Source organism: Benincasa hispida, chromosome 8 (assembly GCF_027475165.1).
Source record: "Benincasa hispida cultivar pf3 chromosome 8, pf3_genome.v1.1, whole genome shotgun sequence".
In the NCBI taxonomy this organism is placed as follows: domain Eukaryota; kingdom Viridiplantae; phylum Streptophyta; class Magnoliopsida; order Cucurbitales; family Cucurbitaceae; genus Benincasa; species Benincasa hispida.
The window spans coordinates 37,868,102-37,880,585 of NC_143485.1; the positions used below are offsets into that span (position 1 = coordinate 37,868,102).

General features: G+C 29.7%; 1 protein-coding gene across 1 annotated transcript; it reads right to left on the reverse strand.

Moving 5' to 3' along the window:
- Positions 1 to 5,616: 5,616 nt before the first annotated feature.
- On the reverse strand, positions 5,617 to 8,140 carry PID (Protein kinase superfamily protein). The gene is made up of 2 exons (XM_039037861.2): positions 7,218 to 8,140; positions 5,617 to 6,661 (listed from the first exon to the last, which is right to left on the reverse strand). Exons 1-2 carry the CDS (start codon positions 7,814 to 7,816, stop codon positions 5,857 to 5,859), a joined length of 1,404 nt encoding a protein of 467 aa, XP_038893789.1. The 5' UTR covers positions 7,817 to 8,140; the 3' UTR covers positions 5,617 to 5,856.
- Between the last annotated feature and the right edge of the window lie 4,344 nt (positions 8,141 to 12,484).

The following is a 12,484-nucleotide window of genomic DNA, read 5'->3' on the forward strand; positions in this document are numbered from 1 at the left end:
CCATCCCTCACAACATGTTGAAATGAACATATCAAATTGTGTAAAAACAAACCAATTTCAAGTATAGTATAGTATAATTAAAAAAATGGAATGATTAAATTCAATCACTTTCATTCCTCACGTAAATGTTAATGAAAAGAAGAAAAAAAAAAGTTTTATATGTATAAAGAACAATAATTAAAAAGAAGAAAAATTATTGGGAAAGAAATTAAAACAATTTAGGGTCAGAGTGTGGGGGAAGCTCATATTAGAATAGTATATAGTATAGGTCTGCGACGCCGTTTTTGCAATGAAGAAGTAATGGAGAGTTAATTGACAGTGGGGGACCCAACCCAAATGGGTTTAAATTCTGACGCAATTCTGATGTATTGTCCTTCTAATAATAATATTAATAATAATATCAAATTCAATTATTTTTATTTACCTTTTTTACAGTTTTACATTTACTGGGTTGGTACTTGTCTGGTTGACTTACTTAACGTTGCATTTCTACCACGTTCTAATTATTGCTGTCTTTTGTTTCTTAATTAACTCTGTCTAATCTCACATCATTTGCTCTTAATTTTGTCCCTAAATATTTTCTCGCATTCATTAATCTTTATTATTATTATTATTGTTGTTGAACTTTTGAGTAAGATTGAAGGTTAATTTATTGTAATTTCAATTAAATGTCATTTTCTTTTTCTTCTTAGAATTCTGTGACGCACACATGTTTGTATATTATATGACTTCAAGTTTTCTTTTTTCTTTTTCTTCTTTTTTAACTTTTTACCTAAACCTACTTTTACATTGGTATATGCAAAAAGTTGGTAGCTAGCATTGACAAAAATGTGAGTGTTTTATTATTTTTTAATTACATTGGAAATATCTGTTTATAATCCAATTTTTTTTTTTTTACTAGTATCATACAACTAAGGACTTATGTGTTTTGTTGAAATGAGATAGGTTTAAATGAAACGTAATAAAAAAATACATGTGCTAGATTGAGTATTTTGGATCTAATTTGTAATATTAAACTCATTTCGTTATCACAATTTTCAACCAAATCTTTTTTTCATCGTTTTCACGGTCTCATTTTTGTTCCACCCTCAATATATCATACATTCGAATATTTCTTTACAGTAATCCTGATTATATTTCAATCTTCCAAATAGCTCAAAACTGTATACTTTTATAAATGTACTAATTTACACCTTTTTTTTTCAAATTTTGTTTGAAAATATCAATTAAATTCCTAAAATTTTATAAGTCAATCAAATTTACATCATTCATTATAATTAGCTTCTAAAATTGTTACTGCATCCTTTTTATATGTGTACAAGCTTCTTCAAATATTGATTTTATAGAGTGGACGATTAGAGTTGTACATGAATGATTCCCAATGGATTTCCAATTGAAAATTTTAATTGATTCACTTGCAAAACTTAGGAATTTAATTTACATAATTATAAACTTTATATGATACTTGTCAAAACAAAATGTAATAGAGAGTATAAATTGATACATTTCCAAAAGTTAAAGTGTTGTTTTTAAATATAAAAAAATAAATCAAAATAATTACAAAGCAAATTTTAGAACTATCAATGTTAGACGCTGGTAGATACTGGAAGATATTGATAGAAGTTTATCAGTGATATTGATAGACATTGATAGAAGTTTATCAGTGATATTGATAAACATTGATAGAAATCTATCAGTATCTATCATTGATGGTTCTAAAATTTTGCTATATCTTGTAAATATATTAAACAGTTTTATTATTTGAAATAATTTTCTAAAGTTAAATGATTAAATTAATAAAATTATTAATTTATTGATACAACTCCCAAAATTTAAAGTTAAATAATATACGTAGATATATGATGAGAAAATGAATGGAATTGAATATGTGATGTCTGAATTAATCATTCATGAATAAATACATATGTTTCATATTCATAATGATAATGGTGCTATTGATATTTTTAGATTTTATAATTTTGTGACTGTGAATCATAAATTACTCGTCATCTTTTGTAGTTGGTTCAATTTTTTTATATTCTTAGAATCTTTGGAGATGAAAAAAAAAAACAGAAAATATCATATTAAGTTATGGATAAAAATCACATTTACTCCCGAAATTTTCATAGAAGTAATAATCTAATCTCCAAATTTTGGTTTGTAACAGTTTAGTTCTTGTATTTTTAATTTTGTATCAATTTTAGTCTTTACACTTTTAAAATTTGTAACGATTTAGTCTTTACTCTAGACATTAAAGTTAAGGTTTGATGAATTTTTTTGCATAAATAAAATGATAAACTAATTAAAAACTCAATATTTTTTACAAAATACAAAGTCTACATCCTAAAAATTGATATTTTGATTTTAATGTTTTTTTTATGTTAAGGATTAAATTATTACAATTTTGAATATACAAAGATTAAATTGTTACATATAAAAGTTCAAGTACTAAATTGTTACAAAATTGAAAGTAAAAGACTAAATCGTTACAAACCAAAGTACAAAGACTAAATTGATAATTTCATGAAAGTTTGGGAGTCAAAATTATTTTTTATTTAAGTTATATTAAACTAAATATTGAAGGCATCTAAATCTCGATTTTAAAAAATAATAAATGGGTTTGTTTGATTTATAAAACATAATATTGACTATTGAGAATTAGGAAGAGAATTTGAAATTTTATAAAATAAATAAATAAATAAACAAATATTTTGTACTCTAAGGGACGTTTGGGTAAGGAGTTGGTTGTTATAATCCTCGGTTATTCTAGTTGGATTATAATAGTTTGTGTTTGAGATGTAGATTATTTTAGTTTTGGTTATAATAGTATTTGTTAGAGGTGTAAATTATTTTAGTTTGAAAAGTAAATAATAAACATGGTAACAAATAATTAAAAAAACGGTAAATGTAAAATAGTAAAAACTATAGTAAACAGCGGTTTTGAAATACGATTAACTATAGTTAATTATTTCAAGATAGTCATTACTTCAAATACCTATTAAGTAACTAAAATTAGGAAGATTTTGTTGGTACATTGGAAAGGGAAATGAGCAGGTGAGCAAAGTTAGGGGGTTATTTTTCATATTTCATGTTATATTGAACATCAAAGTCAACACCAATGTCTTTAGAGAATCTTAACTTAGTTGGCTTTGTTCAACTACGACCATTTTAAAGCCTCCAAACAATTTTCCTTTTTCTATCTATTTTAAACTTTTATATGAAGTTAAATTTATTCCCTCGACTTCAAAAATTGTGTATATATGACCTCTAATTCGTCAAAATTATAAATAATTTAGTCCTTTTAACACTTTTTTGAAATTTTTAAAACTAACGGCCTTACTAGACATAGAATTGAAAATATAAAATTTCATATCAAATAATTTTTAACAATTTAAATTCTCTAGAGACTTATTCAACACAAAATTGAAAATTCAAAGATCTATAAATCTAAAGTTACAAGTTTAGAGACACTTTTGAAAGTTCCATGACAAAAAAAGACACAAACTTCAAAGTTTTGTGACTGAATTTGTAATTGAACTTATTTATTTATTTCTTTATTTAAACTTTTCGATATTCAATCGACCGACAAATTCCAAATGATTTAAGCATTTATTCTAAAATTTAAATCTCTTCTTACCCTACCTATGCCTATCAGGAAAGAAAATACTATTTTATATTCTTACATGGTACATTCACTTCAAATTAATTAAGATCCCATTTAGTAATCATTTCTTTTTTTTACCATGATTTGCATCTTTCTTAAGAGTAATGGTTGAATATTTAACGAAATTCTGTTTTTAAATGCTACTTTTTTTTATCATTAAAAAGTTACTTAGTTTTAAATCATTGATAAAAAGTAGATATCAAACCAAAAAAATTAGAGGTAGAAGTGGTGTCAATAGACTTAAAATAATAAAACAAAAAATTAAATAATTGCCAAACCGATCATCATACCAAAAAGAATATCTAGATTGTGATTCTAATTACTAACAACATTACAAATGTGAGAATGGAAAAATTCTCAATATCTTAATTATGGAGATAACAATATTACTAAATAATTATACCAAATTTAGTTTACAATTGGTAGAATGAAAATCAATATGGATGCATGAAGTAAAAAAAATTATTTCAACGGTAAGAAATAGGATTTTTTTTTTTTTTAAAAGGCAACGTGGCAAAAAGTGATTGGTGAGTTGGGACAGGTAAGGAATTGTCTTGTTTGGGTACTGTGTTAAGACAAGAAGGGGGACAGTGCTTTAAAGATGGCTGTTTGAGCTGCCTGGTTGGCAGGTGATCACAAGGACACTCCATGTGTTGTCAAAACGGTCCCGTCTTGATACTTCTCCTCACAAAACAACTCTCGCACATTCCCCGTATTCTCCACGCGCTTTACTTTCTTTCCTTTCCATCTAGCGCGTGCTTCTTCAAACTCCCTCCTTCTAGTGCCTGGGATCTTTTTCTATTTACAACCTCGACTTATGAAATTTTATTTTTTCAATTCTTATTGGTTGAAAATTATTTTATAAAGAAAAAGAATCTTTTATTTAGCTTTCTTTTATTTTATTATTACATGGTATGTTTTGCTTTGGCTTTACCTCTAAACTCAAATGCTATAATTGTTGTAATGATTTAAATCTTTAGTTTTTCCTTTTATATATATGTTGATAATGGTGTGAAATTAAAGGAATTTTTTTTAAAAAGGAAAAATAAAGCTTGATGGGAGAATCTTAGCCGTTGATGCTTTGGTTTTGCCCCACTTATTCCCCACATGATTCTATTATCTCACATGATGAATATCTTCAATGTCTAAGCATTGTCATTTGTGAGAGACCCTTTTTTATAAAGTAAATAAGATTATGTAGAGCATCTCCCTTATGGTTTATCTTTATAAATATATATTGATTTGTTGTTTCCAATTTCTATTTTGACATTTTTTTTTATAATGATAATACAAATATTTAGTCATTAAAATTATACTTCTAAATTATGATTTATATATGGTGATATGCATTTGAGTAATTAAGATTCTCCGTGACAAATAATCAAATAAAATTTTAAAAAAAATAGTTTATAAAATACTGTTTTAAATAGATCAGTTTCATTCTTCTCTCTTAAAATTGGAGGTGTACAAGATTATTGCACTAAAAAAATTAATTCATTAGATTAGAAAAGAAACTTAGGTCAAATCGATTGAGAAAAAGGAACTATTAGCAAAATCTTTGGGATTTGTAGTGAAAAGGAGACCGAAATTTGGGGGAAAAGGTTTTGTTTTGTTAATGCATCCTTTTTAGGTAACTTTAAATTACTTCACATGCATAATTAATTTCCTTTAAGTATTATTCCCTCTCTTTAACACACATCATTTAAATATTTGTCTTAATTTTTCCTTTTACTAAATTGAGCGGATATAATGCAAGGATTTGATTGACTTGCTTACAATAAACAACTCGCTTATGCTCATATGATATTGAAAATCAACCATAACTCACAAAAAATAATAAATAATAAATCTATTTTTTGTGTGAGATTTTTATTTTAGCTGTAAATATCTTTAAAAAAATATTTATAGAAAACTAATTAATTTTAAAATGTTTTTTTTTTTGGAAGAATATATGAATAATAATTTCAGAATTTTTATATTCCTCTACTTGATTTTTTTTTTTTTTGCCTGAAGTTATAAATCGCAATATAATATAATATCACGACGAGGTCACTTAAACATACGTCAAAGTCGACGCGGAGAGGTGGAAAATAGGAGCAGATCGAATATACACGTTCCACTGTCATCTGCCAGTCTCAAAATCCGGCAGTTTGGGTTCGCCACGTGGCGTTCGTAACAACCGTCGATGTAATTCAGAAGTAATCGAAACCGGTCGATTGACCGGACTTGTCCTTGGTTTTGGCCACCGGAGCTGGCGTCGGCTTCCGCCGTCGTACGCCGGGTACTTCCGGCGGAGTGAGCGACCGAATTAAGGCGAAGTTGAGGCCTTTGAAGAACGGATGCTTCTTGATGTCGGCGGACCCGCGTTTCGACCCAAGTCTCCGGGTCGGGTCTTTGTTAAGCAATCCGGATATGAGGTCCCGCGCGTGGTGCTCAAGCGCGCCAGACGGAACGGCAGTCGGAAACGTCAACGGCTTCTTTATGATGTTCCTTAGCGTTGTCTCGTTCGACGAAGCCGCGAACGGCGTCCGGCCGTAGATCAACTCGTAGAGGAATACTCCAAATGCCCACCAGTCGACGGCGTTACCGTGAGACCCACCGGCGGCAACTTCCGGTGAGACGTACTCGTGGGTACCGACGAAAGAGCAGGACCGGGCGGAGACTGGCTCTGCGACAAAGAGCCAGTTGGGGGTCATAGTTTGGACCTTCCGCGAACGGAAAAGCCGGTTGTAGAGGCAGGAAAAAGGAGTTGTGGAGGCCGCAGAAACGGCGGCGTTGGTTCTGGGGTACGCCGTTGCGTCGGGAAATGCCGTGTTCGGGGAGGAGTTCGGCGATTCAACGGCTGGGGTGGCGTCGGAACAGAGTGATAAATCGAAATCCGATAACATAATGTGACCGTCTGATCGGACGAGAACATTCTCCGGTTTAAGGTCTCTGTAAATGATTCCAAGCATATGAAGATACTCCAAAGCAACAAGAACTTCAGCTGCATAAAACCTGAAAATTATGAAGAAAATCAATTTAGCTTTACATTTCAAAATTTCCCGGAAACCAACGAGATATTGTGCGTAGTAAATTTTTGCACAAGAATGGAAGTAAAATTCCTGATCAAGAAAATGAACAGGGTAAGAAAAAACCAGAGGACAAATGAACCCCACTTCATGAAAATGGTAGTTTTAAATAATAGCATTAATGCGGTAAAGTCAGAAGATATCCAAGCCAATCTCGGCTGCAGAACAGAGAGGCATAAAAATTATAATTAAAAGTTAAATTCCCAGAGAAAGAAATTGAATAATTTCCATTGAAGGAGACATCACAGAAAGCTAAAGCAGACAAGATTGTAACATCTCAGGTTTTCACACCACAAGCAAACAAAAAACGTACTGAAAACTGTGAATTCAATTTTATATAAATATGAATTTTCAATTTAACACAGTGAATGGATGATGATTATTGTTTATTATTTCCAATCGTTCCAGAAGAGTATCTCAGTGTTTTATTTCTTATCTTTTCCTAATCGATAAAAGAAAGTAAGGATGATCTGTTTATGTACCTTGCGGAAGTAAGAGAGAAGCGTTTCCGCGGCTGTTTATGGCGGAGAGAATGCAAATCACCACCGGAACAGAACTCCATAACGATACAAGAGAAATGGGAAGCTTCAAACTCAGCGTAAAGTGTAGGCAAAAACGGATGATCCAACATCTTCAGTATTTTCCTCTCCATTTCCGCCCTCTGCACTTTCTTCTTCAATTCCAACGCTTCTTTATCCACAACTTTCATCGCATACAAACACGGATCATCATCATCATCTTCATCCTCATAACACCCTTCACTCAACTTCCTCAACTGACATAAATAAACCGTCCCAATGTCGCCAGCACCAATCCGACGGAGAAGTCGAAAATCACGAAACGTAAGCTTAGATTTCCGGCGACGAATAGCGGAATAAGCAAAATCAGACGATCGATGCGGCTTTAAATCGAGACACTCCGGTGAAGATCGGGAAGTAGGTAAATCAATAGCAGCATCAAATGAAAGACGACTGAAACTACTACAACTCTCACTGCTCATAGAATTCTGACTAGAAGTAGAATTAACAGCCGGTTCGTAACCAGGGTCGCCGTCTGATTCTCGGGCGAGGTGTTCTAACATCTTAAAAGAACGGCAAGGAAGAGAAACGAATCTAGAAAGAGGAAGAATGAACGGAAGGTGGCATTGGAATCAGATACGGGAAAAACCAGAGGAAGAGGGATTAGGATTTTGGTTAGCAGAGGAATGGGAAGAATGGGTTTTGTCGTGGAGTGGGATCAGAGATTTGCAGGCTTCAATGGTGGGGAGCTGAAAATTAGGGTTTAGAGAAATCTGTAATGAGTGCAAGAGAAGGGAGAAGATGAAGAAGAAAGGAGATTTGTAATGTAATTTTAGAGAGAAATAAAAAGAAACTGAAAAAGAGAGATGGAAGCGCGAGAAGTGGTTGTGGGGGTATTTATGCTTGGGTGTACGGAGGTTTTTTTTTAATTCCCAATCTTGGTTAAATATCAAAATTCCACTTTTAACCATTCTTTCTTTCTCAATTTACCTTCCCAAATAACCTTATCATTTTTACTCTCCACATAATTGAAAGTTTAGTTTTTTAGTAATATAAAATTCTATTTTATATCTATTAGATCAATTAAACTTTACTAATTTTGAATACGTTGTCTGGGATTTATTTTTATGCAAATTAAATGTCAAGGGATTTGTTTGATATTTTTATAGTTCAAGGATTTATAAGATGCGAAATTAAAGGTTAGAAGGCCTATTAGACACTTTTTAAATTCAGGGATTGAATACACATAAACTTATTTATGAGCTAAACATCTCATTTAACTATTTTTTAAGTTTGTTTTTTTTCAATGATGTCATTGCCTAAATTTAAACTTTTTACATTTAATTAGATAGTAGAACAATAGTACAAAATTAGTCTCGTGATTAATATTTTCCTTTTTTCAAGGATATGTAAGGTGGAAAGTTTAAATGTCAAATTTTTTTGTCCATAGCACATATTTTCTATGTGACTTAAGTTATGCCCGTGTATATTGATCTCAAAGTTAAATATTCAAATTCTTCTCATATTCGAGAAGTTAGAGAAAAGAAAGAACGCTTCACACTTTATATATGTTGACCAAATCCATATTTGATCAAATTTAAAATAAGTTTAGAACTTCACAAATTAAGCTTGTAATTTAGCAAATCATTTAATATGTATGTAAGAATTGAATTCATTTATTATTTATTTTACAAGAATATTGGATATTTATTTATTTTTTATCTTGGAAAAGGAATATATGTATGTATATATATAAATATATATATATATAGTACAATGGTACTCAAATTTTTGTCGTAATTTAATGGAATTAATTGAGATGTGATGTCTATTTATTGTGTCATAAATATTAAACGTAATAAATAAATAAAATAAGGCGGTAAAGACCTCGGAGTTGGTATGCGTAGGACTATAGCATTTGTAATTATACAGTCAATAGTTGTTGGCCGATTTGTATGCTCGTTAAAAATAAATAAATATGTTTTTCTCAAAAATAAATAAATAACCTGTAATGAACACGTGTATGAAATGTTGAAGTTTTAATTTAAATTTAAAACAGTATTTAATTATCTAAAGCAAAATTTACAATCCAAATATTTGATATAGCATAAACAAATGCTATATATATATTTTTTAATGACTACAGTACAATAAGCAACGCAAAAATATAAACTCATAAATAAACAAATGCTTTCCTCAGTGCTATATTTATAGCATAGTACTGAGGAAAGCATATAAGCAAGTATTTACAAGTGTAAGAAAGTTATTTATGCTATAAGTATAAGAAACATTATTACATCGAACTCAATAAACACACCTATACTCGAGAAGTTATCTTTGTCGGTAAAATGTGAATAAGTATTAAAAAAAAAGAGATGATTTTTTTTTTTGTTTCATTATTTTTTAGTATTTTATTTTCATGGGAAAATTATAGAAATGAGATTCATAATAAATATTTTTCATATGTGGTTAAAGTAAGATTTAAAAAAAAACACACACACACAAGAATTAAAAGATGTCATAAAAAGTTTTTACCTGCTTTTAATTTAGAAAATACCAATAAAATCAAACACACAAATAGACATAGTAACGTTTTGTTTTGGCTCAACTTTTAAGTACTTTCACTTGTTTCGTTTTGCCCAATACACTCTTGTGAAATTGCTATATTTGTAGTTCCTAGTATGTTTGAATAACTTTCTAAAAAAATCTATAAGTACCTTTTTGTTAATTAATGAAGAAAAAATAGTTTATTATAACTTATTTTAAATGATAGATGATCATTTAAAAAAAAAAAAAAAATCTTAAGGTACCATATTTGATAATTATTCATATTTTTATTTTTTAAAAATAAAATATAATTTGATAATTATTTGGATTTTAACTTTTGATTTTTTTTAAATTAAGCTTATAAATATTGTGCGCCTATTGATATATGTATTTTGTGTTCTACATTTTAGGAGTGCTTTTGAAATCTAAATTAAAATTTGAAAATTAAAAATATAATTTTTAAAAACCTATTTTTGTTTTTAAAATTGAACTAAGAATTTAATTGTTATTTAAGAAAGAGATCAAAGCCATGATCGAGAAATTGTGAGAAAACCAATATAATCTTTATAACTAGAAGAAAACTAATATTAAATAAAAGTAGAAATATTATAACATCGAAACCACATGATTTTAGGTACCTTCACACTATTCAAATTAGGGGCATCTGGATGAGACCATCCAATAACTATTGCTTTCCAAGTTCTTTTTATCAATGGATTTGAGGAACTAGAGGACTAGATATCCACCTTCTTTAATAGTATCCATCTTGGTGGAAAGATCAACTTGGAACCGTTACAAGCAAAAGTTAGGAGCTCGTTTTGATACCAATTAAAAGAATAAAGTGGATCTAATGACACGTAATACAAATATCAAATATGATATTGTAACATGATTGCTAACAAACATAATAACTTCATATCTCATAATAACAACAGAGATAGTGAGACACATAGATTGATAACCCAATTCGATGCAATATCACCTATATTTGGGGGAGTTGTGTGCCCGATAGAAAGAAACTTCAATATATAAAGAGTTTAGCAATTACAACGAAGTACTTATCCGAATGACTTTCTTTTCAGTGACTCGCATATAACTTACTTTTTAGTTTCAACTTAAGTTTGAGATCCCCTCACTTTCACAATAATACTTTTCAAAGTTCTCTATGAGATATCCTTAAGACAATGTCCTCCCAGTGTGAGATCTCTTCACCTTTATCTATTAGTAAACTTTTCACAAGATTTAATGAAGGTCCCCTCAATAAAACTTTAGAAACTCATCTCGAGTTCTCATGTACTTCTTTAGTTATTTGCTACAATCACAACAATTCAACCAAGTCTCATTGACGATTGGAACAAATCTCAAATCGGAAAAGGTAAAGTTTTTTTTTTTTTAATCACAATACATGAAAGCTAAGATTTTAACAATCCCCATACTCAAAGCTCTTAATACATACACTTTTTTCAATAAGAAGGTTATATAAATATAGTTAGTTTTGAGAAAATCTTCACAGAAGGAATAAATCATCTTTGTAGAAAAAATGAAGGCATGCTACGAAACCTACAAAAATAAAGCTGACATATAAGAAAAAAATATAATACAAAATCAGCTGTCTGTCATACAATAATATCATAAGACATGTTCCAGACATAATTAAAGACATGTTTTAAAATATGTTGCTCATATTTTAGCTTTAATAAAATCAGTCAATCATACCACAGTAATATATTTATTGTTTGAAACACTTAGATTCAATTCTTATATTTAATAAGAATAACTATTGTTATCAAATGAGCAACCACCTACTCTTTTAGATGGATGGTTCTTCTTGATACTTGTTAGATGATATATTATGAGTTGGATGGAAGGAGAGTGATCATCATGGTGGTATGAAATAGATTATAAGATATCATTCTTATAATTACATTGGAATTAGACAGCCAAGTTGTAATGCTCATACCACCACGATTATAGCAAATATTATAATGCTCTACTCTCTAGGGATGTAGGTGTTCTAAACGGAGCTCTATATGATTTTTTTGATTTTACGTCCTCAAATATTATTGAATGGGATAGTGAATGAGTCATTATGTTATTAAAGATAGAGAGAGAGAACAAGAGTCTTTCATCCATTAAGTTTTTGACAAACGAGGTCTTTTAGTCGTCATCTCTTAAGACTATTTGATGTGTTCAAGCATATCAAGCGTTTATAGAAGTGTGCTATGTTGATGCATTAGCAAATTCAAGGTTTCAAGAGTTTAGATCTTAGACTTCGACTTTTAATTTTTCCAGATTAGTTAAGCAAAAAATTCTTGATGTGAAAACATGAAGACAAAAAATTAATCTTTAAATAGGAAAAAAAAAGTTGATTTACGACCTATTAAATTAAAAAGGTTGTCTTAAACCATAGGAATCAGAGGTGTAGTAGAAGGAGATGACTTGTGGGTGACTCGTTTCAAGCCTTCCTTTTGCTTTTTATTTATTTATTTTCATTTTTTAATTTCTACTTCTTAGAAGGAAAAAAAAAAAAAAGGAGAGAAATTTAGAAAAGAAACTATGTCTGGTAGAGTAAGTGATGAAACATTCTCTCTCTCTCCAAAATTTTTATAAATATTTTGCTTTTCTTATTTTAGATGGATTACTCGCCTAATTTCTACCCAACATACATACATAAACTATCTTTG

Bases quoted from the DNA above. Each gene is read 5' to 3' on its own strand.
- PID (XM_039037861.2), bottom strand. From the start codon at position 7,816: ATGTTAGAACACCTCGCCCGAGAATCAGACGGCGACCCTGGTTACGAA. The intron at 6,662-7,217 runs GTACATAAACAG...CATAATTTTCAG, and splicing joins TTCTCTCTTACTTCCGCAAG to GTTTTATGCAGCTGAAGTTC.